Here is a 27,204-nt window from a genome sequence, read left to right as displayed (position 1 = left end):
TCACCCTATAGGTATATGGACTGAATTCACCAAATAAAAGGCAGAGAGTAGCAGGATGAATCAAAAAATAAAACCCAACTATATGCTACCTTCAGGAGACACATCTCAGCTATAAAGACAGAGAGTCAAAGTAAAGGGGTGGAAAATGATACTCCAAGCAAATGACATCCAGAGAAAAGCAGATGTAGCCATACCTGTATCAAACAAAATAGATTTCAAGATAAAAAAAGGTAACAAGAGACAAACATGGAAATTTTATCATGATAAAGAGGAAAATACCTCATGACATAACACAATATATATGAACCCAACCTGAACACATCAAACTATATAAAGCAAAAACCAACAGCACTAAAGATAGAAACTGACAAAAACACAATGATAGTAGGGGACCTGAATACTCCATTGACAGCAATGGATGGGACATCTAAACAGAAAATTAATAAGGAAAAATATTGGCCTTACATGACACATTAGACCAAATGGACATGATTGATATTTACAGAGCTTTTCATCCCAGAACACTAGAATATACATTCCTCTTCAGGGTACATGGAACACTCTCAAAGATAGATTGTATGGTGGGGCACAAACTAGCAACAACAAATTTAAGATTGAAACCATACCAAGCATATTCTTCAACTACAATCCTTTAGAATTAGAAATCAACTGCAAAAAGAAAGCTGGAAAACTTCAAATATATAAAGATTAAACAACATGCTAAATAACAACTGGATCAAAGAAGAAATTTAAAAAGAGATCAAGCCCTGGCTGCTGTGGCTCAGTGGACTGAGTGCTGGCCTGCGAACCAAAAGCTCACCAGTTCCCTGTCTGGGTACATGCCTTGGTTGCAGGCCACGTCCCCAGTAGGAAGCACTCAAGGGGCAACCACACATTGATGTTTTTTTCTCCCTCTCTTTCTCCCTCCCTTCCCTTCTCTCTAAAAATGAATAAATCTTTTTAAAGAGAGAAATAAAAAATCCATGAAAGACAAATGAGAATAATAATACAATATGTCAAATTTGAAGGGATACCACAAAAGTCGTAAGAGGGAAGTTTATAGCATTATAGGTCTACCTTAAGAAACTAGAAATATCTCAAATAAACAATCTAACATTTTACCTTAAATAACTGGAAAAAGATGAAGCCCAAAGTCCACAGAAGGAAGGAAATAATAAAATTAGAGTAGAACTAAAAATAGAAAACAAATAACAACACAAAAATTAATGCCACAAAGAGCATATGTTTGAAAAAAATTAAAAAGGTGACAAAGATTTGTCTAGACTAAGAATAACAAAAAAAAGATACAAACAAAATCAGCAATGAAAGATGAAAAGTTACAACAGACACCACAAAAATGCAAAGGACTATACTAGAAAACTATGAAAGGCTTTCTACCACCAAGTTCAATAATCTAGAAAAAAATGGACAAGTTCTTAGAAATATATAACCTTCCTAGACTGAATCATGAAGAATCATAAAAGCTAAAGAGACTAATTAACAGTAAGGAAATTTAAACAGTAACATCAAAAACCTTCGAAAAGTAAAAGTCCAGGACCAAATGCCTTCACTAGTGAATTCTACCAAACATTCAGAAAGAATTAATATTTATCTTTCTCAAATTCTTCCAAAAAACTGAAGGCACAACACTTTCTAATGCATTTTATGAGGTCAACATTATCTTGATACCAAAATCTGGCAAAGACAACACACACACACAAAAATTACAGACTAATATCTCTGATGAATATAGATGCAAAAACCCTAAACTAAATACTAGCAAACTGAATACAATACATTAAAAAGATAACACATCATGGTCAAGAGGGGTTCATTCCAAGGGAACATGGATAGCTCAACTTAAGCAAATCAATAATGTCTCACACCAAAGTAGCATCAACAAAATAAAGAATAAAAGTCATACGATCTCACAACAGATTCAAAAAATCATTTGACAAAATACAACATTCATTTATGATTAAACCACTCAACTCAACAGTATAGAAGGAAACTATCTCAACATAATACAGGTCAGAAATGATAAATCCTCAACTCATATCACACTTGATAGTGAAAAGCTGAAAGCTTTTCCTCTAATACCAGAAACAAGACAAGAATGCTCACTATCACCACTGTTATTCAACACAGTAGTTGAATTCCTAGGAAGAGCAATCAGACAAGACAAAGAAATAAAAAACATCCAAAGTGGGAATAAAAAAGTAAAATTGTCACTTTTCTGAGAAGACAAGATTTTTTATATAGAAAACTCTAAAGATTCCATTTAAAAAAAACTATTAGAAAAAATAAACAAATACAGTAAAGCTGAAGGATAGAAAATCAACATAAAAAAATCTGTTGTATTCCTATATATTAACAATGAAATATCAGAAAAAAGGGATTTAAAAATCCATTTGCAACTGCAACAAAATCATAAAACTAGAAGACATTATTAAAAGAAACTGAAGATGACACAAAGAAATCGAAAGATATTCTGTGTTCATGGATTGGAAGACTCAATATAGCTGAAATGGCCATATTCCCTAAAATAATATTCAGGCTTAATGCAATCCCCTCAAAATACCAATGGCACTTTTCAAAGAAAAACAACAAAAAATTATCAAATTTGTATAGAATCACATAAGACCCCTAATAACCAAAGCAATCCTGGGGCCGGGGGGAGAACAAAGCCAGTGTATTAAAAAAAAAAAAAAAAAAAAACTCCTCTGTTTTCGAATTATACTACTAAGCTATAGTAATCAAAAGAGTATGGTATTGGCAGAAAAAATAGATGCACAGACCAATGGGACAGGGCTGACAACCCAGACATAAAAACACATTTATATGGGCAACTAATTTTCAATTAAGGAGCCAAAAATATACCATGAAGAAAGAAAAACTTCAATAAATGGTGTTGGGAACATTGGAAAGCCACATGAAAAAGAATGAAACTAAACTGCTATTTGATGCCATACACAAAAATTACCTCAAGATGGATTAAAGATTTGAATATAAGACCTAAAACAATAAAATATCTAAAAGAAAACACAGGACTAAACCTATGAACCTTGGTCTCAGACAGGATTTTATGAATTTGACCCAAAGGCAAGGAAAGTAAAATTAAAAAATGAATGAAACACATCAAAATAAAAAGTTTCTGCACAGCAAAATAAACTATTAATGAAGCAGAAAGGCAGCTAACTGAATGGGAGAAGATATTTGCAAATAATACCTCTGAGAAGAGCCTAATATCCAAAATACATAAAGAACTCATACAATTCAACAACATCAACAAAAAAAGGAAAATCAAAAGCAAGCCAATTATAAAATGAGCAGAGGACCTGAACACTTTTCCCAAGAAGACATACAAATGACCAACAGATATATGAAAAGATGCTCAACTTCACTAGCTATAAGGGAAATCAATATCATAACCACAATGAAATACTACCTCACACCTGTTAGGATAGCTAGTATAAGATGAGAAATAACAGCTGTTGGAGAGGATGTGGAGATAAAGAAACCCTCATATACTGCTGGAAATAATGTAAATTGATATAGCCACTTTGGAAAACAGTATGGAAGTTCCCCCCAAAATTAAGAATACAGCTACCATATGACCCTATAATCCCTCTTATGGTTATCTTACCCCTCAAAACTGAAAACATTTATTCATAAGGATATGAACATGGTCACTGCAACATTATACATGATAGCCAAAATGTGGAAACCACCTTTTTGTCCTTCAATAGATGACTGGATAAAGAAGTGTTACAAATATATAATGGAATACTACTTGGCCATAAGAACAGATGAAATACTGCCATCTGGGACAACATACATGGACTTTGAGAGTACTGTGCTAAGTAAATTAAGTCTAATGGAAAAGGACAAGGATCATATGACCTCATTTATACGTGGGATATAAAACAGAAAGCAACAAATGAGCAAAAAAACAGTCATAGACAGTCAACGGAAGAGTGGTTACCAGAAGGAAGTGGGGTAGGAGAGGATGAAGAGGGAAAAGGAGGTCAAACTTATGGTGAGAGAGGGAGGCTAGACTTGGGTGGTGAGTATACAATGCAATATACAGATGATTTATTATAGAATATCATACTTGAAACTTACATGTCATTAACCAATATTACACAAATGAACTTAATTAAAAAAAAAAAACAAGAAAAAGACACTAGGAAGGTATCTTTTGTATGGCAGTTTCGCCTTTGGAAGTGGGGGAACTAAAAAAAGAAGAGGGTAAGATATAGATTGAGATACAGATAATTTATTTCTGCTGAATACTGACTTCAAGTCCTATGCAACATTCCCAAGGTCTAAACCTTAAAACTACTACGAATATATTTAGGAAAAAGAGTAATGACAACAATGGTATAGGCTCTCTTACTGTTTCATGTATAATAAATTATAGTATCCTCTAAAATCTTGGGGCTATTATCATCTGACCAGGTCTCAATGGACGTACTGATCCGATTACTAAGCAGCAAACAAATCATGTTAAATTATGATACTCATATAGAAAATCTGTATCAAATACTTTCACCACTAAATGATATGGAAACTGAGATGTATAATCAATTTACAAACAAATGTCACTGATTAAAAGAAAAAAACCGCCAATTTTCCACCTGATTTATTTATATAACTTTTAACTGAGCAACTTGTGGATAGTTTCATACAACTGTGATGACCATAATAAGGTCTATGTGAAGCAGAGATATACAAAAAAATTAGACTCCTGTATACATCAACTTATTTTTCTCAATAGAAAAGATAGGTCTACAAAGATCCATTTACATGCTCTCATCTGAGACATCACAACCAGTGTCACTGAAACAATGATTTACCCATTCAAAGGCTTACTGAGTATTTGACACTAAGAATTGAACATACCCCTCAAGGAGCTCACAGATTACCAGGGAACCGGAGCGACAGATAGGTAAGTCCCCATCTAAAACTCAAGACCATATGGCTATCGGAGGGTGGTGGAGGAAGTCACCAACTCAACATGGGGAAAGAGCAGAAAAGATTTCATGGAAAGTGAATTTTCAGTGGTTGGTAGCTAACACCATGGGAGATTGTGTGCTTCTCTTTTCTTTTTTTCTTTTTTTTTTTAAAAGATTTTATTTATTTATTTTTAGAAAGAGAAGGGAGGGAGATAGAGAGAGAGACAGAGAAGCTTCAATGTGCGGTTGCTGGGGGTTATAGCCTGCAACCCAGGCATGTACCCTGGCTGGGAATCGAACCTGGGACACTTTGGTTCCCAGCCCGAGCTCCATCCACTGAGCTACGCCAGCCAGGGCGCGTGCTTCTCTTTTCAATTCTGCATTCAGTGGCTTTTCATTGGTACCCTGAAATTCAGTGGAAATACATCCACCATAGCCAAACAATACACCAAACAATACAAATCAGGCACACCTCCCATAAACATCTACCAGCATGCAAGTGATTTTTATGGCAAAGTTCTATGCACTGGAGACTACATGTGCAAAAGAGCAGAAGCATAAAAATTCAAAAAGAAGAAGTAGTTCAGGATGAGCGAGTGGAGTGTATAGAACAAATGAGGGAGTGGTAATGGATAGGGAAAATAAAAGGGAGATTGGGACCCTGATTTGCTGGGGCCTGTAATGTCTAGAACCTATATGTCACTGCCACAGTGAGTTAGGGTTAAAATGGGGGTCAGGGGAGAAGATGAGTCACCAAATTACAAAATACAGAGCTTGTAACATAAACTGCACTGACCTGAATATCCAAAACTACGGAGCTCTCAGATAAAGAAATAACTATACCTGAACTGAAGCCTTCAGAGCTGCTAGTCTTTGACAGAGACAAACTGCTTTGATCCAGAGATGAGTAAATACCAGGAAAAAAAATAACCCACAGAAAGTGCTGAATGAAAAAAAAATCTGAAATGTGAGCAAAACAGAGGAAAAAAATACTCACCAGAAAGAAGCTACCCTAAGAAACAAAGAAGTATTCATACAAATTGTTCTCCAAAATCTAAGGAATTAGAGATAAAGTAAAAACTGGGGGTGGGGGGGGGTCCTTTGGGAAGGTTAAAGATACAGAAAAGATCAAAAAGATTATAAGACAACAGAAGATAAATATTGAGTGGGTACAGCTCAAGACATAAAAGGGAATAATGAAACTAATACAAATGAGTATCATATTAGAGGTAACAAGATGTTAAATAAACATGAAAAAAAAACCCATCAGGACAGGGAGGACAGGTCTGAGAAGCCTTACAAAATGAAATGTAAAAATGACCAGAAAGAAGATGCTAGATATGTAAGACAAAACAGATCTATATTCTCATGTTGGTGCTCCTGAAGAACAAAACACAAACAGAAAAATGCTGAAAAACACCACACAAAAAAGATCTCTCCTAAAATTAAGGCATATTTGAATTTGCAAATCAAGAGCAGACCATGCTCCAAGATAAATTAAAATGTAACAATCAACACTATTAGCCTAATGAAGTTACTCAACTTGAGAGGAAAGGAACTCATCACACAGGCTCTGAAAGGCAGAAGAGTGGCTCAAAGTATGAACTCTGGAACCAGAATCCATGCTAGTAGGCAGAAAAAGCAAGTCACTTAAGGAGAGAGAAAAGTCAGGTTGGTATCAATTTTAAGTCTAGCCAAGGTTTCTTTTAGTAAAAGGTAAGCATATTCCCAAACATACAGGAACTCAAGGATATAACACTGATAAACACTTTCTGAACAACCTTAATAAAAAAAATCTAGCGCCCCCCCCGCCCAAAAAAACACTGGTCAAAATAAATATTCAAGAAATGGAAAAACTGTTAGAAAAGAACTGCTAATAAGCACTGAAACCATTCAAGAGCATGGCTAAAGAACTCACTGAAATTACAGGTAAGAGAACACAAAGTTAAAGACCTTGACAACATAAAATAAGACAAATCAATGAGTAGAACAGGGAGAAAAGATGGAAAGAAGTGCAAATGCATTTCTCTTTTTCATCTTTCAAAGGAACCATATATATCAGCTAAAATCAAAAGTCTGTCAAAAAAGTCATAATGACACAAAAAAAGTGTCCCATGATTGTTCTGAAGTTCAACAATCCCTTCAGTTCTGTAATTTCTTTCTTTGGCTACTTTCAAATAAAATTAAATATATTTTTGAAAAGTAAAAATATCATGTGTTATATGATACTATCTTTATAAAGGACTTTTAAACTATCCATCCATTCTTCCATTCATCTACATGAAAATTCATAGAGAAGTGTTTACAATGGGGATTATCAAATATTAACCACAGTTATCTCTAGATTATAAGACTTGAGTGGCTTAAATGTCCTGCTCCACTTTTCTAATATATTTTGTTTAAATAATGAACATGTATTATTTTTAGAAAAACTGTAAGTCAAGACATTAAACTGAAGTTTTAAATGAGGCAAAACTGACTAAATGACAAATACCAAAATGTATAATTTATTTTAAAAATGAGTGCAAGTTATTCATACCACTCTAGGACTATAATCAGTCCAAACACTCCAAAAGAGTAGAGAAAGAAGAGGTTTTATAAGGATTTCTTAAAAAAAAAAAAAAAAAAAAAAAAAGCTTTGGTGGAGTCTCTGGCCTTACTCCCTCCAACTAAGGGGAAAGGGTGCCAGCCTCTTTAGCTAAAGGGGCAGAAACTTCAAGGAATCCCCTTGAGAGAGAGCTAATGTGTACTCCATGCAGGAAGGGAGACCATGAATTTGCACCCAACTTGTATTAAGAAATGTTAGAAACCTGAAGGCGGGAGTGAGAAAAGTTAGACAGCAAGAGAAGGCTGCGTTAGACATGTCTCATGAGCCACAGGAAGACAGTAGCGGGGACAGCCAGCACTGAGTCACTGTAAGTTTTGCAATATGAACATCTAGAAGGTGAAATGACACCAACAATGAATGTTTCTTCAGTGGCAGGAACCTTAGAAGAACCAGGGACAAAGGGGAGCAGAGCAAGCCCAAGAAGAGTCACCTAACTCATGGAAGCCTAAGTTGGATGGACCCAGTAGGGGATCCTCTGAAGAATTCAGGAAAATACCCAACTAAACAATCAAACCTAGAATACTAAACCACCCCAGCTAATGCACAATCATTGTATCCCTTCACTCTCCTCTACTTACCCCACTCTTCAAACTTGGCAGGGGCCTAAACAGTAGAGAGCTAGCTCAGGAGAAAAGGATAAGTAGAGGAAAAGAAAAAAGCCACACACATTCCACCAACCCTTCGCATTGCAAGGTCCTTTGAAGGGGGAATGGGTGAGGAAATAAGTTCTCGTACAGAGTGTCTGACTTATGTTTCATAGATCACCTAAGTTCAACATATTGGTTACATATGAAATATCACTAAACCACAGACAGACAGACACAATAATGGGTGGCCACATGTACGTATGTCCACAATGTCTCTTCCTTATACTATAAATCACTTCTACCAATAAAAACACATCGACGACGCAGAGAAGGAAAATAACTAGAACTGAGACCTACACTCGTCTGAAGCAGTCCAATTAGAATGATATTAAAAAGCAGCAGACACAAAATCTAGGCTGGGTAAGGAGAGAAGACATGAGAGGGATATGGCACAATGAAAAGGGGAGAAAGCCCAATGGATTCTAGGTCCTGGTGGAGAGTAGCAGTATCAGAAAGAGTAAGGTGAAAGGTGGGTATAGCAAAGTAAAAGAAATGCTTAAATTGAGAGTATGGGAGAGGTTTAGTCAATAAAATGTGTTTAACTCCAAATCTCAGCCGGCCATGTACTATTTATTTATGTTTCCTCGTTCTATACCAGCAATTTTCAACTGGTGTGCTGCAAGATTTTTAAAAATATACAATACCTAACTATTTTAGTCCAGGGCACTGACTTCTTCTCCCTTAGACTATCAATGGAAAAAAAAAAATGACAACAGCCAACACAATGGTAGCCATCAAGTATGAACGAATCAAAATTACACCTATTTTTTGGTCAAATAAGCAAAAAATATAGTTTTGTTTATGCTACAGAATTCTAGTAATTACTTTGTGTATGTCATGAGATTAAAAAGGTTAAAAATCGCTGTTCATACGATTGTTACAAGCATTAGATAAGGAAACACATTAGCCCCAAACCTGGCATAAAATAAGCAAAGAGTAGTCCCTTCAGTGCAAACAGGAGCTAATGAGCTATGAGCCAGGAACGTCCAAGAGTATGAGCAGGAACACCGAGAGGTGAAGGGAAAAAACAACTGAGCTATTATAACAGAGCCATACACATTTTAAAATTCACATTACTTAGCTTCAAATACAAGAGTTCTGTAGCATGAAAGAAATCCAATTTTGAGAGGAAAGAAATAAGAAAACCAAGGAACATTAGTAAATAATGAAACTGCAGCACTAGTAATATATTACACTGAATTATTGACCAGTCATTTGGTAAATATTTATTGAATTTTATGCAAAGCACAATCAATCTAATAATTTATTTCAGCACCTATCTGCTAATAATGTTATATAGCACGTAGACAAATTTAGAGGCAGATCAGAGGTAAAATAGATGGATCGACTTCACTGATTGCTTGTAAATATTTACAAAGAGGGGTGGGAGCCAAGGATGACCCTCTTAGAAGAAGAACAAATGTCCACTGAGTGATGAGAGGACACGCCTCTGCCACACGCAGAGCATATGAATGTATTCTGCAACCTCAGAAGAGACTGAAACATAGCAGTTAACCTGGCAGAAATATCCTAGCATTACTATGATTTAACCAGGAGTCCATAACCTTCAGTCTGCAAATAAATTCTAACTTTGAAAAATTATCTAATCTCCATAAAATCAGACAAAGCTGTAACGTCTGCTGTGCAATTCAAAATTACTTAAAAACATTAGTGAGTCACAGTAGCTTTTGATCAATGCATATTTTTCCAATCACTAAACTACCTGCATATATTTGAAAAATAGGAGGACAAGCATATGACAGAAAGAGGAATTCACAAACCTTTTCTCTCAATGGCTCCTACAGTTGTTTAGCACACAGACTGGAAACCACTGTTCTACCTGATTGAGTTAATTGACAGGACCATGAATCTTTGAAAACTCATGTTCCTCAGCCTTAAACTGCAGAACCTGCAGTATAGCGGTCCTGGGGGAAAACTGATACTGCATTTGAAAAATGTTTGGAGAGATTCTAGCACAATAAAACCAAAGCAAAAGTTTTATCAAATTACTGATCAAATAGCAAATATTCAATGAATACATCTTTATGCATAGTAATGTTCATTCCCTCTAATCATATTCATTTAAGTATTTACACACTAATTATACTTTTTCAAGCACAGGACCAAAGAGAATGCAAAATAACCTAACCCTTGAACAACTAGGGCTTGAAAACAAATGCCTTCCCAGAGGTAAAACAGAGTACACTGTAGGAGGATGTTAAGTATTGAAAATAAGAATTCAATGAAAATTATTTGATTTCTTAAGGCTGCTTTCAGGTTTCATACCACCAACTCAAATATGGCATGATATAATCTGGATAATACAAACATGGAAACAAATAGTCCTCACTTCAAGTTCCTAATCTGCCATAAGAACTGGGGCCACTTCTTGAAATTCTCGAATCCTCAGGGTTTTGTTTTGTTTTGTTTTGTCTTTGGTAAAATTTGGGTAGGGTGCCTACCTCACTCAATTAGTATGAGAACCAAGTAAGAAAGTGTGTCAGATGTCCTTGCAATGCCTACCAATGGTTAGAAAATGTTTGGAAAGGAAGAGGACTCTAGGTATTGTCTGTGACCCTCAGGAAAATCTGGCACATGAAACTCAGGACTACATAACACTGACATGTGATCATTCTTCCTTCTCACGGGGGCAGACTGTTAACAGATTATTACTGTCTTAACCCAGGTAAGGCAGGGCTGCAGATCCTTCCCAAGGACAGGCTGCAAAGCTGCAACCAGTAAGACTAACGGAAAAAGTCTGCAATCTCCTGCTCTGAAATACCTGAATGCTTTATGTTCATATTAGTATTCAGAAGCTTTCTTTCAGAAGCCCAAACAATATAAAATTGTGATTAGATATAACTATGTGCCCACAGTTTCTCTACTGAGTAAAACAATAAAAGTTAGAGCCCCTCCCTCCTTCCCACACCTCAGGACAGCCAACTAGTCATGCAGAGAGATTCGACCCTAAAGCACAAAGAGCCCTTTTGTTGGATCACACTGGCACTGCCACCCCAAATCTCCTATTGTAGATGAAGCCACAGCAGATTAGAGACCCAGAGTCATCTAGACTATTAAACAATCAAAACTCACAAAACAATATACAAATGATGTGTTATAGAACTGTATTCCTGAAACCTATAATTTTATTAACCAATGTCACCCCAATAAATTCAATTAAAAAAAAACCTCTGGGCAGAGGGCTGCAAAGATATAGGGATCCTTAGGGAATAAAGGAGAAGTTAAGTCTTTGATGAGCTCCAGATTCTTGGTTCTTACAGTATCTATCTCTTTACAAACAAGGCAATCTAGTGTCTTGTCAGGAAAGGAAGGCCTCCCTAATTCTGGAAGATCCTAAGACACAAGGGTATACAGATTAACATTGTCATCACAAACTACTGTACCCAAGAGGATGACCATACGCCTCGGTTTCCCTAAGACAGTTCACGTGTGCCTGTGTCCCAGCATCATTACTTACTAGCACCCACTTTCAGTGATCTCAGTGTCTTGACTTAGGAAATAAATTATATAATCACCCAAATGGTAAACAACTTGCCTAAAATGATATAGAAAAGCTTGAGACAGCTGTGAAATGTAACCAAATTGATAACATCCTAGTCAAGTTTTCTCCCTTCCTATCACATACACACAACACTTACAATCATTTCAAAAATGTACAATAAATCTCCCCAGAAACAGTAAAACTATTACCAACAGTCTAGGGTTACAGCCTACCGAAACTAAAAAAACTTATTTAAAAGCATCCCCATTATAAGTCAGTAACTTGAGTCAATAATTCATACAGCCTCTCCTGAGACCAACTACTCTTTTAGAAAGAAAACAGATTCTAAATGCAATTTCAAATAACATGCCTAGTACCCAAGCACAATAACCTGCTAAAATGAGAATCATTTCCATGCTTCCAAGGATATCCAAAACACAAAATAAAAATGTTCACTACCAGGGGCTCTTCATGTCAAATTAGAAAAATAGTGCCAATAAAGCTTGTTTTAACACAGTGCAAAATTGTAGGAGAATAACTCCTAACACAGCAAAAATGCATCCAAAATACTTACCACTTTTCTAAACAAACTTCCAAGATGCTTGTGCAGTTAGTATTCTAAGGATTATGCTACTACCCATTACAAAGTCTAACCTGAAACCATAACCAGGAGGGAACAATATCACCTGAACATATAAAACAAACTCTGCTGTGGCTGAAATCTCATGTCACCTAAAATTGGTGGTAGTGGTAGAACAGGAAGATGGAAGACGCAGGAATCTAAGGATTTCAGTCTTCTTTCATTTAATCATCCAAGAAATGTTTACTCAACACCCACTAGGCACTACAGCTACAATAACAAACTAGTCCCTGCCCCCTTATGCTGGGAGAAACCAACATGAAACCATTAACTTACAGTGGTACAGGTATATAATTTTAAAATATAAAAAGTTAATGTAGCCCTGACCTGTGTGTCTCAGTTGGTTGGAGCATTGTTCCATAAACAAAAAGGTCACAGCTTTGATTCCCAGCCAGGACACATGCCTAGGTTGTGGGTTCAGTCCCCGGTAGGGGCACGTATGAGAGGCAACTGATGGGATGTTTCTCTGCTTCTCTCTCTCCCTCCCTTCTCCTCTCTCTAAAGTCAAGAACATGTCCTTGGATGAGGATTAAAAAAAAAAAGTTACAGTAAAGAATAAAATGCTACAAGAAAAAATAATAAAAAGGAAAGGTGTACTTTAAACTGAGGTTAGGGACCACCTTGCTGAAAATGGGTAAGGTAAGTAGTAAGTAGTAGAAATGAAGAATATGGAAGAAGCTCAATTATAAGAGAGAGGGATCCTCATGTACAAAAGTCCTAAAGTACAAAAAAAGAAACTTATCCTGTGTGTACACATAACCGATTTCTATAAAGAAAATACATGAGAAGATGGAGATGAGAAGATGAAAAACACTTCACTTCCTGGCACAACCAAAAGGATAACCACCAATTTAAAAAAAGAGACCAGGACTGCCAGAAAAACATTTGCATGGAAGTCCAACATGTATCCAGGCAGTGGCTGTCAGACTGCACGGGCAGTCCCACATTCACCACAGACAAGCCCAGAGGAACAACGGGGGAATGAGAGAGACTCTGAAACCCAGGGTATCAGCCAGGGATACTAAAGACTCAAAATCCCAGGCTGTAAAAAAATCTGTGGGGGCAGTAGCAGGAGAAACTCCAGCCTCACAGGAGAGTTTGTTGGAGAGACCCACAGGGTCCTAGAATGTACACAAACCAACCAACCCAGGAATCTGCACCAGAAGGGCCCATTTTGCTTGTGGGTAGCAGGGGAAGGGACTGAAAGTGGGGAGAGAACCAAGCAAACAGCACTGTTCCCTCTCCGGCCCCTCCCCCACATACATTGCCAAAATGCAGTAAATAGGGTAGTCCCATCCTGGCGAATACCTAAAGTTCCACCCCCTTACCACATTAATGGGTGCCCCCAGACAAAGAAATATGACCCAAATGAAAGAAAGAATCAAAACTCCAGAAAAAGAACTAAGTGATGAGGAGATAAGACAACTTACTAGGTGCATCAGGATGCTCACAGAAATGATTGAGCTTGGTCGCAAAATGAAGGGAGAAATGAAGTTTACACAAAGTAAAATAAAGGAAAATGTACAGGGAACCAACAGTGAAGGGAGGAAACTGGGACTCAAATCAACAATTCGTAACAAAAGGAAGAAATAAGCATCCAACCAGAACAGAACGAAGAAACAAGAATTCAAAAAAATGAGGAGAGCTTAGGAACTTCTGAGACAACTTACAATGCTCTAACATCCAAATCATAGGGATGCCAGAAGGAGAAGAGGAAGAACAAGAAATTGAAAGCTTATTTGAACAAATAATGAAGGAGAACTTCCCCAATCTGGCAAAGGAAATAAACTTCCAGGAAGTCCAGTAAGCTCAGAGTCCCAAAGAAACTGGACATAAGGAGGAGCACACCAAGACACAACATAATTAAGTTACCCGATATTAAAAGTAAGGAGAGAATCTTAAAACCAGCAAAGGGAGAGAGTTACCTACAAAGGAGTTCCCATAAGACGATCAGCTGATTTCTCAAATGAAACATTGCAGGCAAGAAGGGGCTGGAAAGAAGTATTTGAAGTTATGAAAGGCAAGGACCTACATCCATGAGTACTCTATCCAGCAAGCCTATTATTTAGAATGGAAGGGCAGATAAAGTGCTTCCCAGATAAGCTCAAGTTAAAGGAGTTCATCATCACCAAGCTCTTATTACATGAACTGTTAAAGGGATTTATCTAAGAAAATGAAGAAGATCAAAAATACGAACAGTAAAATGACAACAAACTCACAACTATCAACAACAGAACCTAAAAACACAAAAACTAAAACAAAAATGAACTAAGCAAACAACTATGACAGGAAAAGAATCACAGAAATAGAGACCACATGGAGGGTTATCATTGGGGAGGAGGAGGGGGAGAATGGGGGAATAGGAAGCATGACTGGTAGGCACAAAATAGAGGAAGGTTAAGAATAGTATAGGAAATGGAGAAGCCAAAGAACTTGTATGTACAACCCGCGGACATGGACTAAGACTGTGGGGGTGGGGGCCGGGCATGGTTAGGGGAACGCTGGAGGGAGGGGAGTGCAGGGAGGAGGGGGATAAAGGAAAGAAAAAACTGGGACAACTGGAATAGTATAATCAATAAAATATACTTCTAAAAAAAAAGAATGTAAAAAAAGAAAAAAAAACACACACAAAAATATCCCAAAGCTTCATAAGGAACATACAGAAAATGACCTTAAATTGGCAAGTGTACTAACGACTTTAGCAAGGCTGAAGCAATGAAACTCTATTTCTGCCACTATGTCAAGATGTACTGAGCTGCATGATAGCCCACATAATCATGGTTAAGACAGAAAGATATTCAATTTTTACTTAACATGAAGTCTGAAGGTACCCAGTTCCAGGGTTCATTCAGCAGATCACAGAAGTCAGGGCCTTCAGTTAGAATCTTCTGTTCTCTTGTCCTGTCTCTCAGGTTTTTTCCCTCAGGACACAAGATGGCTACCGAGCTTCAAGCATGAAAGTCATAAATACTTGGGCACAGGCACTTGTTTCCAGGTGCTCAGAGATTTGAAATAGATAACTATGCCCATACTTCAAAATGACAAGGAGGGAAGAAGGTGTGCTGCCTGGTGAGCTTCTACCTCATGGCCCGTTTTCCCTTTCCCCTGCACTCAGAATTCAATTCTAGGAATTTTCATAAAGATAATCCCCCCAATAAACATATCTTCAGTAAATGAAGCTAACTCTGTATTACTGCCTGCCAATATTACTGTAACCCATTTCATACAAGCCAGGCTATTACTACTCTTAAATATTATTAGTTAACTCAAGCTCACAAGTACACATACAGGACACAGGTTTGCCAAGCTGAATTGCCTCAGTTGTGTTCAACAAATACATTTTTATATTCAAGTTATAAAATACTAAATTATATCAAAGTATTCACCATAATGGTAAATAAAACATGAACTGTTTAGCTTCTGTTGGTAATAACATTCTCCAGTACAGTACTGCAATGGACTGAATGTTTATGTCCCCCCTAAAATTCATGTTAAAAACCAATGGTATGAGGAGACAGAGCTTTCGAGAAATGATCAGATCATGAGGCCTCAGAATGGGATTAGCGGTCTTGTAATAGAGGCCCCAGAAAGACCCCTTGCCCCTTACACCATGTGAGAACACCAAGAAAAGTAGAACTTCTGTGAACCAGGAAGTCCTCACCAGACACTGAATCTGCTGGCACCTGGATATTGTACTTCCCAGCCTCCGGAACTGTGAGAAATAAATTTCTGTTGTTATATGCTACCCAGTTTATGAAACTTTATTATAGTAGCCCAAAGACAAGTATCAAAGACTGTGAGATAACAGAAAATATACGCACACACGTTTCTGACACAGAGCTCCTAAAGCTTGTGTAATTTCCTAAGTGGTAATATCACTGGGAGCATCTCTTGTTCTAATAATTGTCTTTGACTCCGTTCCTAACACAAGGCTCCTAAACCCTTGTCAATTCCTATATAGTAAGAGCACCAGGAGGATGTTTTATTTTCATGAGGTGACTCTGGGCAGGCTCCTGGATGGGGGGCCTGGTCAACTGAAAGAACCATGATTAGAAGCTTGGAACTTTTAACTCAGCTCCCTAACTTCTCTAGTGAGGGAAGACGGGGCTGGAAACTAAGTTAATAACTGATCATGACTACATGAGGAAGCCTCCATAAAATCCCAATAGTATGGGGTTTGGAGAGGGTCCAGGAGGGTGACACATCCACACTGAGAAGACGATGCACCCAAAATCCACAGGGAAAGAAGCTTCTGTGCTTCCCAGACCGCATCCTATGGAACTCTTAATCTGGCTGTTCATGGCATCCTTTATCATATCCTTTAATAAACTGGTAAATGTGTTTCCCTGAATTCTGTCACCCACTCTTACAAATTAATCAAGCCTGAGGGGGTCATGGGAACTTCCAATTTGTAATCAAATCAAACAGCTGTGGGTAACCTGGGGATCTACTACATGCAACTGCCAACTGAACAAGGCAGTCTGGTGAAATCCGATGCTATCTCTGGGTAATGTCAGAATTGAGTTGAATTTTAAGACATCCAGCAGGTATTCCAGTGAATTGCTTGGTGTAAGGGGAAAAAAACTTAAGCATTTGGTGACCAGAAACAAAGGGCTCTGTGTGAATAATAAAGAAGAAACACAGAAAAGAAACACACAGTAAGGAATAACCGTAGGTTTTTCCTTAAAAAAGACAAGATTGTCCTTCCAAGAGATTGGTTAACTTCACAAAACTCAGTATTGTATATCTTGAGACGCTAACAAAGTGTTTTGCCAGTGATTAGCAAAACGCAGGCATTTTATTTCTAAACAAAGAGTCAACATTGAGAATCCTACATGTTTTCTGTAAACAACCAACTGATCTGGACAAACAAGATGGCAGCTATTACTCCCCCTTCAAAGAAGTCAATCAGTACTCCAAATGTACCTTCAGAAGAATTACTGAAATGATATGTTTGTGAAGTCCCCAACAAAGCTTCCAGGAGAGAAAATTAACTCAATAAATAATAGCTATCATTATCACGTGTAGAGCTACTCTGATGAACAAATCATTCTAAAATATCCAGACAATAGAAAAACATTATTCCTAAAATTTATTCCTCCTAACTAGTAAAAAGGAAAAAATGAAGGTAATCTGTAACAAAATATTTCCATGTACCACAGGGTAAAAGACTCCCCATGTTGGTGGGATTTTGTACTAAAAAAAGATGACAAAGAATTTGGAGGTTTTTTAACTTTTACTTACTGAATTTAGAGAGAGAGAGGTGGGGAGAGAGAAAGAGGAAGTAAGAGAGAAAGAAAAAACATCAATTTGCTATTTCACTTATTTATGCATTCATTGGTTGATTCTTGTATGTGCCCTGAACAGGGATCAATCTGGCAACCTTTATACTTGGGGATAACACTCCAATCTACTGATCCACCTAGCCAGGGTTAGAAGGCAAAGAATTAATTTTAAAAAGAAAGATCCTCTAGAAGTGAGTGACACTGGATACACTTTACCAAAAAATCAATTGTCAATCTTATTGTTGCTGCCCACAACTAAGGGAACCCTTAGCCTCCAATCAATTAAGCATTCTTTCTCAGAGAACAGCTTATCTTAAGATTTGAAGAGCTTTCACAGAAATCTGAGTGTCAGAAAATGCCCCCAAGAAGTAATGTCTCTCACACGTACAACCAGACAACCTAAAAAAAGGCACTAAGTCTTTTCAAAGAGATGTTATAGAAAAAATTATGTAAATTTATCTTAAAAGACTAAAGCCTAGCATAAAAATCAACATTTGAGAGTCTCTGGGTATTTATAATAGTTCCTATACAAACCAGTTAGCTTTAGAAGTAAGTGAGAATCCAACTAAATTAAAATTCAAGTATAACTAAAATTCACCCATTTTATTCAAGAAAAAATTAATAAACTTCCGATTCCCGAAGCTGGCACTGAAGACCTTCTATGCAAGTATAGCTTCATAGTTATATCACCTCCTGGGCCAATGTCTACCCTGTGCTGCTTCCTAGCTGTATAACTCCAGCTCAATAATCTAATCTCTCAGTTTTCCTTCCCTTAAATGAAGATAACAGCTTTCCCATCAGGTCTCCAAAGGACTCACTGAGGTCATATAAGAACTCAGCTGCTATCTACCAGGTGTATCTCACTATACTTACCCTCGTGACCATGCCTGCTCTAAATAAATCCTTCCTATGTTTCCCAGGCCAAGATTTTTCCCTAGACCTCACTCAGGCCCTCTCTTCTCTACCCTTTCAAGGGTAAACCTTTCTGCAGTAGCCACCCTACCACCACACCCACACATCCAAGTCCTGTAATTCCCTTCAAGGCCCAGCTCAAACCTAAACTTCTCAAGCTCTACATCAACACTACCTCTTCCATAAAGTCCCCTAATTCTCACAGATCACTGTTTCTCTACCCTGTCTTCATTCAATCCTCTGGGGATTTAAAAAATAAAAGTTCCAGAAGGTCGGGCCTCAGCCATGCTTTGTTGGTCTGAGGTGTGGACCAGAAATCAGCTATGAAGTGACTTCTTCATGCTCTGAAACCTCATAACACTTCACAAGTACGTCCCTTGCAAGACTTTGTACTTTCAACTGCATATTTTAATTACAAACAAAATGTATTTAAACTATAACTCTTGGAAAACGGGATCAGTATTTGATTTTATCCTCAAGTATCCACAAGAACAGTGACTTGAACTACCAGACTAGTCAACTATCATTGAATGGGGAGACAAAGAAAGAATTTTAATACTCATCAAAAATATAATTCAAAAATATGGTTTGAAGCAAAAGCCTACCAAAAAAAGCCTATCACCACCTGAAAAACTAATCGATATTTCAACAGCTCAGATGTTAAGTTCTGCCTGACACATGTGATATAGCCAATGTATAATATAAGGAGAAATGACATATCCCCAAAACAAGAAACATGATTAAAATAAAGCAGGTCCAGGGATAACCATGTCTTGGGTCTCCCCAGACATCCAACTGCTTAAAATTCCCTGAATTGATCATGCTCCCTTATGCCCCAGGCTTTAAATGCACACCACAATCTCTAACACACTACTGTACATTCTTCACCTGGGTCTTACTACTCATTGTGAAAATACCTTCTATGATGGAAAGCTTTCCCGTAGGTCAAAATCCTAGTTTAAGTCCTTGCTCTGCACTCCCTTAATGCTTGATAATACAGGGTCCAGCAGAAGTGAAGCTTGAGTGTGGTTGGGAGGGTATATGAATCTTACACAAGATAAACAGCAATTTGAACATTTCACCTGAAATGTCATATGGTGTGCTTGAGTGTCATATTGTTATGTTACAGAATTACATGCTTATGATTTTGTATTAAAAAAGGGGCATTATTTCATGGACCCTGTGTTATCCCTATTATAGCACCTATCAAAAATTAATTATTACTCCGCTTATCTAGGTCCCTATTGGTTTCTACAAGGAGAGGGAGACTCCCATCACTTGACTCAATCATCTTGTATAAAGAATGGCACTTAGGAAGGTTTCAATAAATGGTAAATGAATAAATGAATGAATGAATGAATAAGGAAAGAACTTTAGTTTGTTTGTCTGCAAAAATGAATGAGTTAATGTCCAAGGTCTCTTCCAGCTTCATATTCTACTAGAATAAAGAATCAATAAAATCAGATAACAATTATGTATAACAAAAACTTGGATCCATCTTTGGAGTTGAATAATATCTAAATCATAGTATAACAAGTTGCTGGTTTATACAAGATTTTCTTTATATATCATTTTAATATTTAAGCCTGAAGACAGCAAATTGTTGTTACATTTATTTTGCTTATTATGGTGAGAGAAATTTCTCTTCAAAAAACATTACATGTTCATTAGCAATCTTAATTTTAACACAGGGTAATACATTTTACATAGGTAGGGGAAAAAACTATAGATATTTCATAACTATGGGTAGGTGAATATTAAGAAAATATTTAGCCCTGGCTGGCATAGCTCAGTGGATTGAGCGCGGGCTGGGAACCAAAGTGTCCCAGGTTCGATTCCCAGCCAGGGTACATTCCTGGGTTGCAGGCCAGAACCCCCAGCAACTGCACATTGATGTTTCTCTCTCTCTCTCATTCTCTCTCTCTCTCTCTCTCTCTCCCCCTCCCTTCTCTCTCTAAAAATAAATAAATAAAATCTTTAAAAAAAAAAAAAAAAAGGAAAATATTTACATTTGAGGCCTAAACAAATGGGTTATTATCCAAGAGAATACTCAGCCCAGAATAAATGACTATTAAAAGTTATATGAGTAAGGTCCACCCAGCTTCTGGCCCAATTCCACTTTCAACCTTGGATAGAGCAATTATTACTGAAAATAGTCATCTCTACAATGAAGATGTATAAAAGAAGAGCCTGGCTTTAGAATTTAATCATTCTTATTAATCTTCCAAGGCAATGATATATAACATATGGTAAATTATTTACAATAAAATGAATGTTATTTTCTGTGAGGACTTAGCTTACAGTCAGCTGGGAAGCTATCACATTCCTAACCTTGTACAAACAGGTGATTAAGCTATCCAAACAAACTAAACTTTACATATTTGTTTGGGAAGTCTTATATGACTACAACAAAGTTAAAGTCACTTACATGCACTAATTTACACATTAATAATTAAATTGCTTGAGTTACACATAAACAATTATTGTATAATTATCCCAACTTCATTTCCTAGATGAAAGCAAAATAGAATACAATCCCCACTATTTTTAAACAAGGCAGAATAATTTTCATTTTTTTTTCTTTGATAATTTTTTCTATTTTTAACTTGCATCAACGTTGAAGTTTTCCCAGATGTTTCGTCTGTAATAACATGTGATTCCCTTGGTCTTAAAGCCTTAAAGTAATGCCAAAGGATAAACTCAAAATATTAAAAGCCTTTTCAACAAAGCATAAGGAAATACCTGCCCCATGACCTGATCAACCTGCAAGAGTGACAGAAGCTCGGCTACCCTGTAAAAAAACTTACTTTAAAACTCACTAATGGTAAGGGACAGAAAACTGTACTTGAACAATGATTAAAATAAAATTAGAAAAAAAAACACAACAAAAAATAAAAGAGAAAAAAACTCACTAATGTATGAGACCTTTAAAAAATCAGATGGGAAGCTTAAAAGGATTTCAGTAAAAGTATTTTCCCTTCCATGCCTTTTTTAAAATGCCACTGCATTCTAACGAGTAACATAACAAGTATACATAGAAAGTGTGGTAAGGTCAAAGAAGTATTTCGTCCCCTTAAATTCCTGAAAATTACGAAGTTGCTTTGATTTTGCAAGTGTCATTTCAAAACCACATGATCTTAAACAGAGGAACAAAACCATAATTCAGTGGTTGGATTAAAAGAGACGTAAGTGCAAATTTGTCTTACCTACAAACTTATCCCTTTCTGTATTTGGGGGCAGAAAACTGTGGCTCTTCCTAACATGGATTACATACAGGAAGATTCCAGACACAAGTGCTTTGCAAATACAGTTAACAAGAACTAAATCAGGCTTCCCTGCGCCCAGTCCTACGTTCAAGGACCAAAACGACCAACTTTATCCACCACTGTAACATGATAGTTCAGAAAACTTTACGTCTTCAGAAAACAGGCACGGGAGAAAAATCAGTCATGAAAAGCTTCAAGAGAAAACTTGCTCAGCGACAGAGGGCTTGAATCCCTGAAGTTTGCCCAATTATTCACCCACGCCTAAAGCCCAGACCACCCCATCTTTTGTACACATTAGATAACAAAACTCTAAACGGCTCATGACTGAAATGCAAAATCCCAAAAACTCAACATATACCCCATAAAGGGAAAAAAACCCATGGCAAAGTAACTCCATAGCACACCAGCCGCCCACGTCGCACCCCAAGCGACAGCCAGACCGGCACTCACCCACCGTTCGCACGGGAGGCCCAGACCTGGGGCTTTTAAAATCTGGAGCGCGGTAGGATCCCTTACTCTCCTGAGAAAGATTCTTATCCCCACCTCAGAGCTCCGTTTAGAGCGTACTGGGCGCTGCCATTTTGACAATAAAGCGGCCCTTGCCCAGAGGCCCCTTACCCAGTAGCCCTGAGCGGAGCCGGAGCGCCAAGGAACCACTGACCCGTAGACTCCGCGCCCCGACGCCGTGGTGCCCGTGTGCAGAGAGTTGCCCCCACTCAGGGTACACCGACAGAGAGCGACCTTAGCAAAAGGACCCCGGAAACCCCAAACGGCCTCTCAGGCAGCGCCGAGGGGACCTCAGCGGGTGGGGCAACTGCAGCCAGTGGAAGGGTGTCCGAAGGCAAGCATTCAGTTACCCGGACAACGGGGCCTCACGCCCAGCGGGGATGCCACGGGGTGCTGTGCTTAGAAACTCAAAGGTCTTCGCCGTGACGCGGTACGGTTCCGACGAAGGAATCCTTTGACCCGCTGCACGTCCTCAGTACTCCTGTGCTCAACTCTCTAACCTCCTCCTTTCCGGAGGAGCGTTGCGCGGTGCACAAGCAAGCCCCCAGGTCCCACGCCCATTGCCTAGCTCTGTCCCCTCTGGACCCCTACTGTTTCCCACCCTCAGCCCGTCCCCAGGCCTGCTACAATCCAGAGACTCCTTGGGAAAACGCGAGCGCGACCGCCTTCCTCGTGGGCGCCTCCCCCTTAGCTGCCCGAAGCCCGCCTGCGCCCGCCTGAGCCCGCCTCCCCAAGCCGCGAGCGAGGCGGGTCTCCGTCTGCAGCGGCCCGAGGCGCGGCGGCAGCTGACCCAGGCTGAGGCCTGACCTGCTAGCGAGAGGAAACTCTGCTACATTTTGTTTCGTTCGTGGTTTTGCATAGCCTGAAACTTTGTGATTGGGTTAATCGCGGGACCTCCGCGAAAAGGACCCATTTATTTATTTTTTTTTCCAAAATGGCAGCCTCCAGCCGCGCGCAAGTGTTAGATCTGTACCGGGCGATGCTGAGAGAGAGCAAGCATTTCAGCGCCTACAATTACAGGTGACCCGTCGGGCGGCGGGGGCCGGGAGGTCCGGGGTGCTGGCTGCCTGGGAATGTCTCCGAGTGCGGAGAGTCCATGTCTTACGCCTGCGATCTTGGATAAGTGGACTCCAGCGGGCGAGCGTGGTCCTCTGGAACTTCTCGGGGAAGGGCCGGGGACTTGCACTTCATTGTGGCAAAGATGAATGTTGTGCGCCCCCTCCCCAAGTTGGATACCGCGGTTTGAGCTCTGGTAGTGTGGTTATTGGTGTGTTTCTGCCATAGGAAGGATGGACGTGGAAGCTGCAAGCATTTAAGTTAGCACCAGTTCGTTGTATACGTAGAACTTCCTACAGAATTGGTAGAGTTGACAGAAGTGTCCAGTCAGTAGCACAGGTCCACAAGCTAAAGGCTCGGTTACTCTTCCCACTCCTTTAATTCCCTACATGTGTTAGCCATTCATTACATGTGTTGCAAGAATCAAATCCGTCTACTTGGGATAATTGGTGGAAGCAGGAGTGAGAGAATTGGAAGGAGGAGGCACAAGTAGCAATAAAGTTATAAAGGTCTCACGAAAACATTGGTGGAAGCAGGAGTGGGAGAATTGGAAGGAGGAGGCACAAGTAGCAATAAAGTTATAAAGGTCTCACGAAAACCTCAGGCTCTGAAACGTTTATCGTGGCCTCACCAGGTGGGGAGCCAGCTACTAGGATCTTAGCAGCAGGAAAATGACAGTGTAAACTCTTAGCATCCTTAATATAGCGCACAACTTCTCTTCCTGCCCCATTCTCCTATTTGCTGAGTCCCTTATTTTAATTTTTTACTCTCTGTATCGTTTGTGCACTTTGGAGTCTCAGCTTTACTTGTGGACTTTTTTCTCTGCATTCTTTCAGATTTGGTGTCTTCTATTAACAACCTGATTCTCTCTGCATTTAAAACATATTCCCAAAGCAAGAGTCTGATGAGACCAGCTCATTTCATTATACCAGGTCTCACTTTTGGTGATTAGCCAGCCTGTGGATTGGGTTTCCAATGAACAAGGCCTACCCTTAGAACAGACCTGGTTAAGTAGTGCCCCACTCCCTTCCGTATGAGCTCGCAGCCCCTTCGATGGGTAGACTACTACAACCTCAGCTGGCCAACAGAGCACTAAACCTCTCAAGCAGTGACTGTCTAATTTTTAGATACCTGCAAGGAAAAGGAACATATGTTAACATCTAAATCATACTGATGAGATTATATCCACCTGGTCAGTTAGTTAAGCATTTCATGGGAGTGCATGGTTTTATTTAATGACTTTGGCTTTGGAAGGTAATGTTTGTAAATAGTAGTAAAATTAACCAAGTAGCACCAAGAAGTTAACCAAGTTTGTTGAAGGAATCCACAAAATATGCACATTAACATTTGGAAATCAATAATTTTCACCAGTTTGAAAGAAGATATTGTGTCATTTAAATTTGCTGAGAATAAACAGGAACTGGGGATCAGCAGACAGGTCACACACTGGAAAGACAGCAGAGGGAAGATCTGGGAGCACATGGTAGAAAAGTCAAGTAGAAGCCCTCAGAATATAGAAACTTAGACAGGTCCCTCAACCTCAATGTTGTCATTTTCTTGCTTCTAAAATTAGCCTGATGTAGTAGATAGTCTCTAAGGACTCTTCCATTTCTAAAATTCCATTTGGAAATTACTTATGAGCCAGGTAGTGAAATAGACATTTAAGACCAGGTATTTCTAAAGTGAATAAATGCCAAGTCAACAGCAGTAAACTAGAGAAAGTCATTCAAGGCTGTACCTGGTAGGCAGAAAATTGAAAATGAGTTTCAGTGTGAACTACTATATAAGTCAATATACATTTAGAGAATAATTGTTCAAATTATACTTTCAGTAATGCTTTTGAGCTAAATTTATTATCCTCATATAAATATATTATCCAGAGGAATCTGGTAATCATTTTGTACTGTTTCCTGAACTCATGGACCTAAACCCTGAGATTCCCACTAATATTATCTCCTAAGATAAATTTTTTAAAAACCTTGTTATAAAATATACCCTTCTTTTGTATTAAGGCTATGTCTCATGACTTTCAAAGACAGCCCTTCACACCTGTCCTCTTCTATCTGGAATGGCTTTTAATCATCCTTGTCTTGAGTTTATCCCCTTCCTTTGAGATTCAGTTCATTCATGACCTTGGAACACAGGTTTCCCTGATTCTTCTCATTCCACATCTCCCAACACCATCTAAATGGGTTTTGTTTCTATGTATTCTTTTACTTCAGTGCTTTCAAAACAATCTGAAGAATTCTTTGTGCAGTGCCATAGCAGACCCTGAAGATAGAAAGATGAGAGTTTGGATTCAGCAAGGCACCTACCATCAATGGCTTTTTTTTTAACAAACCTCTGTGGAACACACTTATAGAAATCATTTTCACAAACTGTGGTAAGTGCTATGACAGGCATGCACAGATTATAGTATCAAGAATGCTTCCCAGAACATGACACTGGATCAAAGGCATGAAGTGGCACAGTATGCTCAGATAATGACAAACAATAGACTAATGCTAGAGAGTAAAGTATGACTCAAGGGGTAACAAAAAACAAGACTGAGATTGGAAAGGGTCACATTTTCAAGGGCCAAGAGGCCATGCTAAGGAACCTGGAATCTGTTCTTCAGTAACAGTCAATAAAGAGCTTTAAGTTGTAAAGTGACATGGCCACATTTGAACATTTGGTAGATCATTCCAGCAGCAATATGGAAGGTATTTTGAGGACTAAATACAAGGATACCAAATGGGAATTGGTTATGATTACAATAGTGCTAAGGAAAGATTAGGGCCCTGATGAGGGCAGGAATAGTGGAAGATGGAGAAAAAAGAAATATTTGATTAATTAGAAAGTGAAATTGTTAGGACTTGAATGATTGGATCCAGGAATAAAGAAGAGAATCCAAGGAGAGTCTAGGATGACATCCAGGTTACCAGTTAAGCTGAGGCACAGAGAGGTTCATGGTGAGTACAGAAGGATGTCATAGAGTGGTGAGCCTTAAATGAGTTAATTCTTGTCAGACAGTTAGAATTGTGCCCGACACCAAGTATGCAGTTTGGAATGTTATAAACAGAATTAAAATCTTACTAGGTGAAATTTCCAGGAACAGTATTTAGAGCAGTAGTTCTCAACCAGAAAAGTTTTATTTGACAATGCCTGGAGACATTTTTGATTGTCACAACTGGGGTAAGAGGATACTTCTGTCATCTAATAGTAGTGGCCAAGGATACTCCTAAGCACAGGACAGTCCTCACAACAAAGAATAATCTGACCCAAAATGTCAATCATGCCAAGATTAAGAAATCCCAGATTAAGATGAGAAGATTGGTTGACTTGGTATGCTGTTTTCAAAAACATCAAATTTTAAAGTGTTAGTCAAAGAAGAACCCCTCATGGAGTCCAAGAACAGACAATCTAAGAATGAGGTCCTCAGACTTCCTGGTCTTGTTACCAGCAATGTTGGCCCTTGATTCTTGAGTTTAGCAAAGAAGGAATTCAGAACCAAGAACTCTAGCACAAGAGGCAGTTTATTTAGCATGAAAGTGAAAGTACACTTGAAGAGAAGATTCTAGTGGGCTGCTCAGAGAGTTGCCTTGGCCTTTTAGAAAATCACAGATACAGAAGAAGTGAGCCAGCTGGGCTGTGTGGACTCAGGAAACAAGTTACAGAGGCAAAAGAAGGGCCTTTGGGGACAGGTTCAGGGGGTTAACTGGGGGCAAGCTGCCACTGCTTGCTGCTCCCCTGGTTGCAAGTCTTGTGTGGGCCCTTAGAGCTTACGAAAGAGAAAGCATAGATATACACCTGAAGAAAGAAGGCAGATGTGTGCTCTAGAGAG

The 27,204-nt window shown here is 38.6% G+C and overlaps 2 protein-coding genes across 4 annotated transcripts in view; one reads left to right on the top strand and one right to left on the bottom strand.

Moving 5' to 3' along the window:
• The window catches only part of FARS2 (phenylalanyl-tRNA synthetase 2, mitochondrial), a 555,715-nt gene extending 533,200 nt beyond the window's left edge, over nt 1–22,515 (bottom strand). For both annotated transcript variants that reach the window (XM_036026519.1, XM_028513542.2), the window contains exon 1: nt 22,437–22,515. The gene's annotated coding sequence lies outside the window, so the exon portion shown is untranslated. The remainder of the gene's footprint in view (nt 1–22,436) is intronic.
• A 442-nt stretch (nt 22,516–22,957) lies between these two features.
• LYRM4 (LYR motif containing 4) overlaps nt 22,958–27,204 on the top strand; it is a 166,887-nt gene continuing 162,640 nt past the window's right edge. For both annotated transcript variants that reach the window (XM_028513999.2, XM_036026520.1), the window contains exon 1: nt 22,958–23,345. In XM_028513999.2, coding sequence (XP_028369800.1) covers nt 23,260–23,345 — 86 coding nt within the window. In that variant the 5' untranslated portion in view covers nt 22,958–23,259. The remainder of the gene's footprint in view (nt 23,346–27,204) is intronic.

This window comes from Phyllostomus discolor, chromosome 5 (genome assembly GCF_004126475.2).
Source record: "Phyllostomus discolor isolate MPI-MPIP mPhyDis1 chromosome 5, mPhyDis1.pri.v3, whole genome shotgun sequence".
In the NCBI taxonomy this organism is placed as follows: Eukaryota; Metazoa; Chordata; class Mammalia; order Chiroptera; family Phyllostomidae; genus Phyllostomus; species Phyllostomus discolor.
This window is presented reverse-complemented; position numbering and strand designations above follow the sequence as displayed.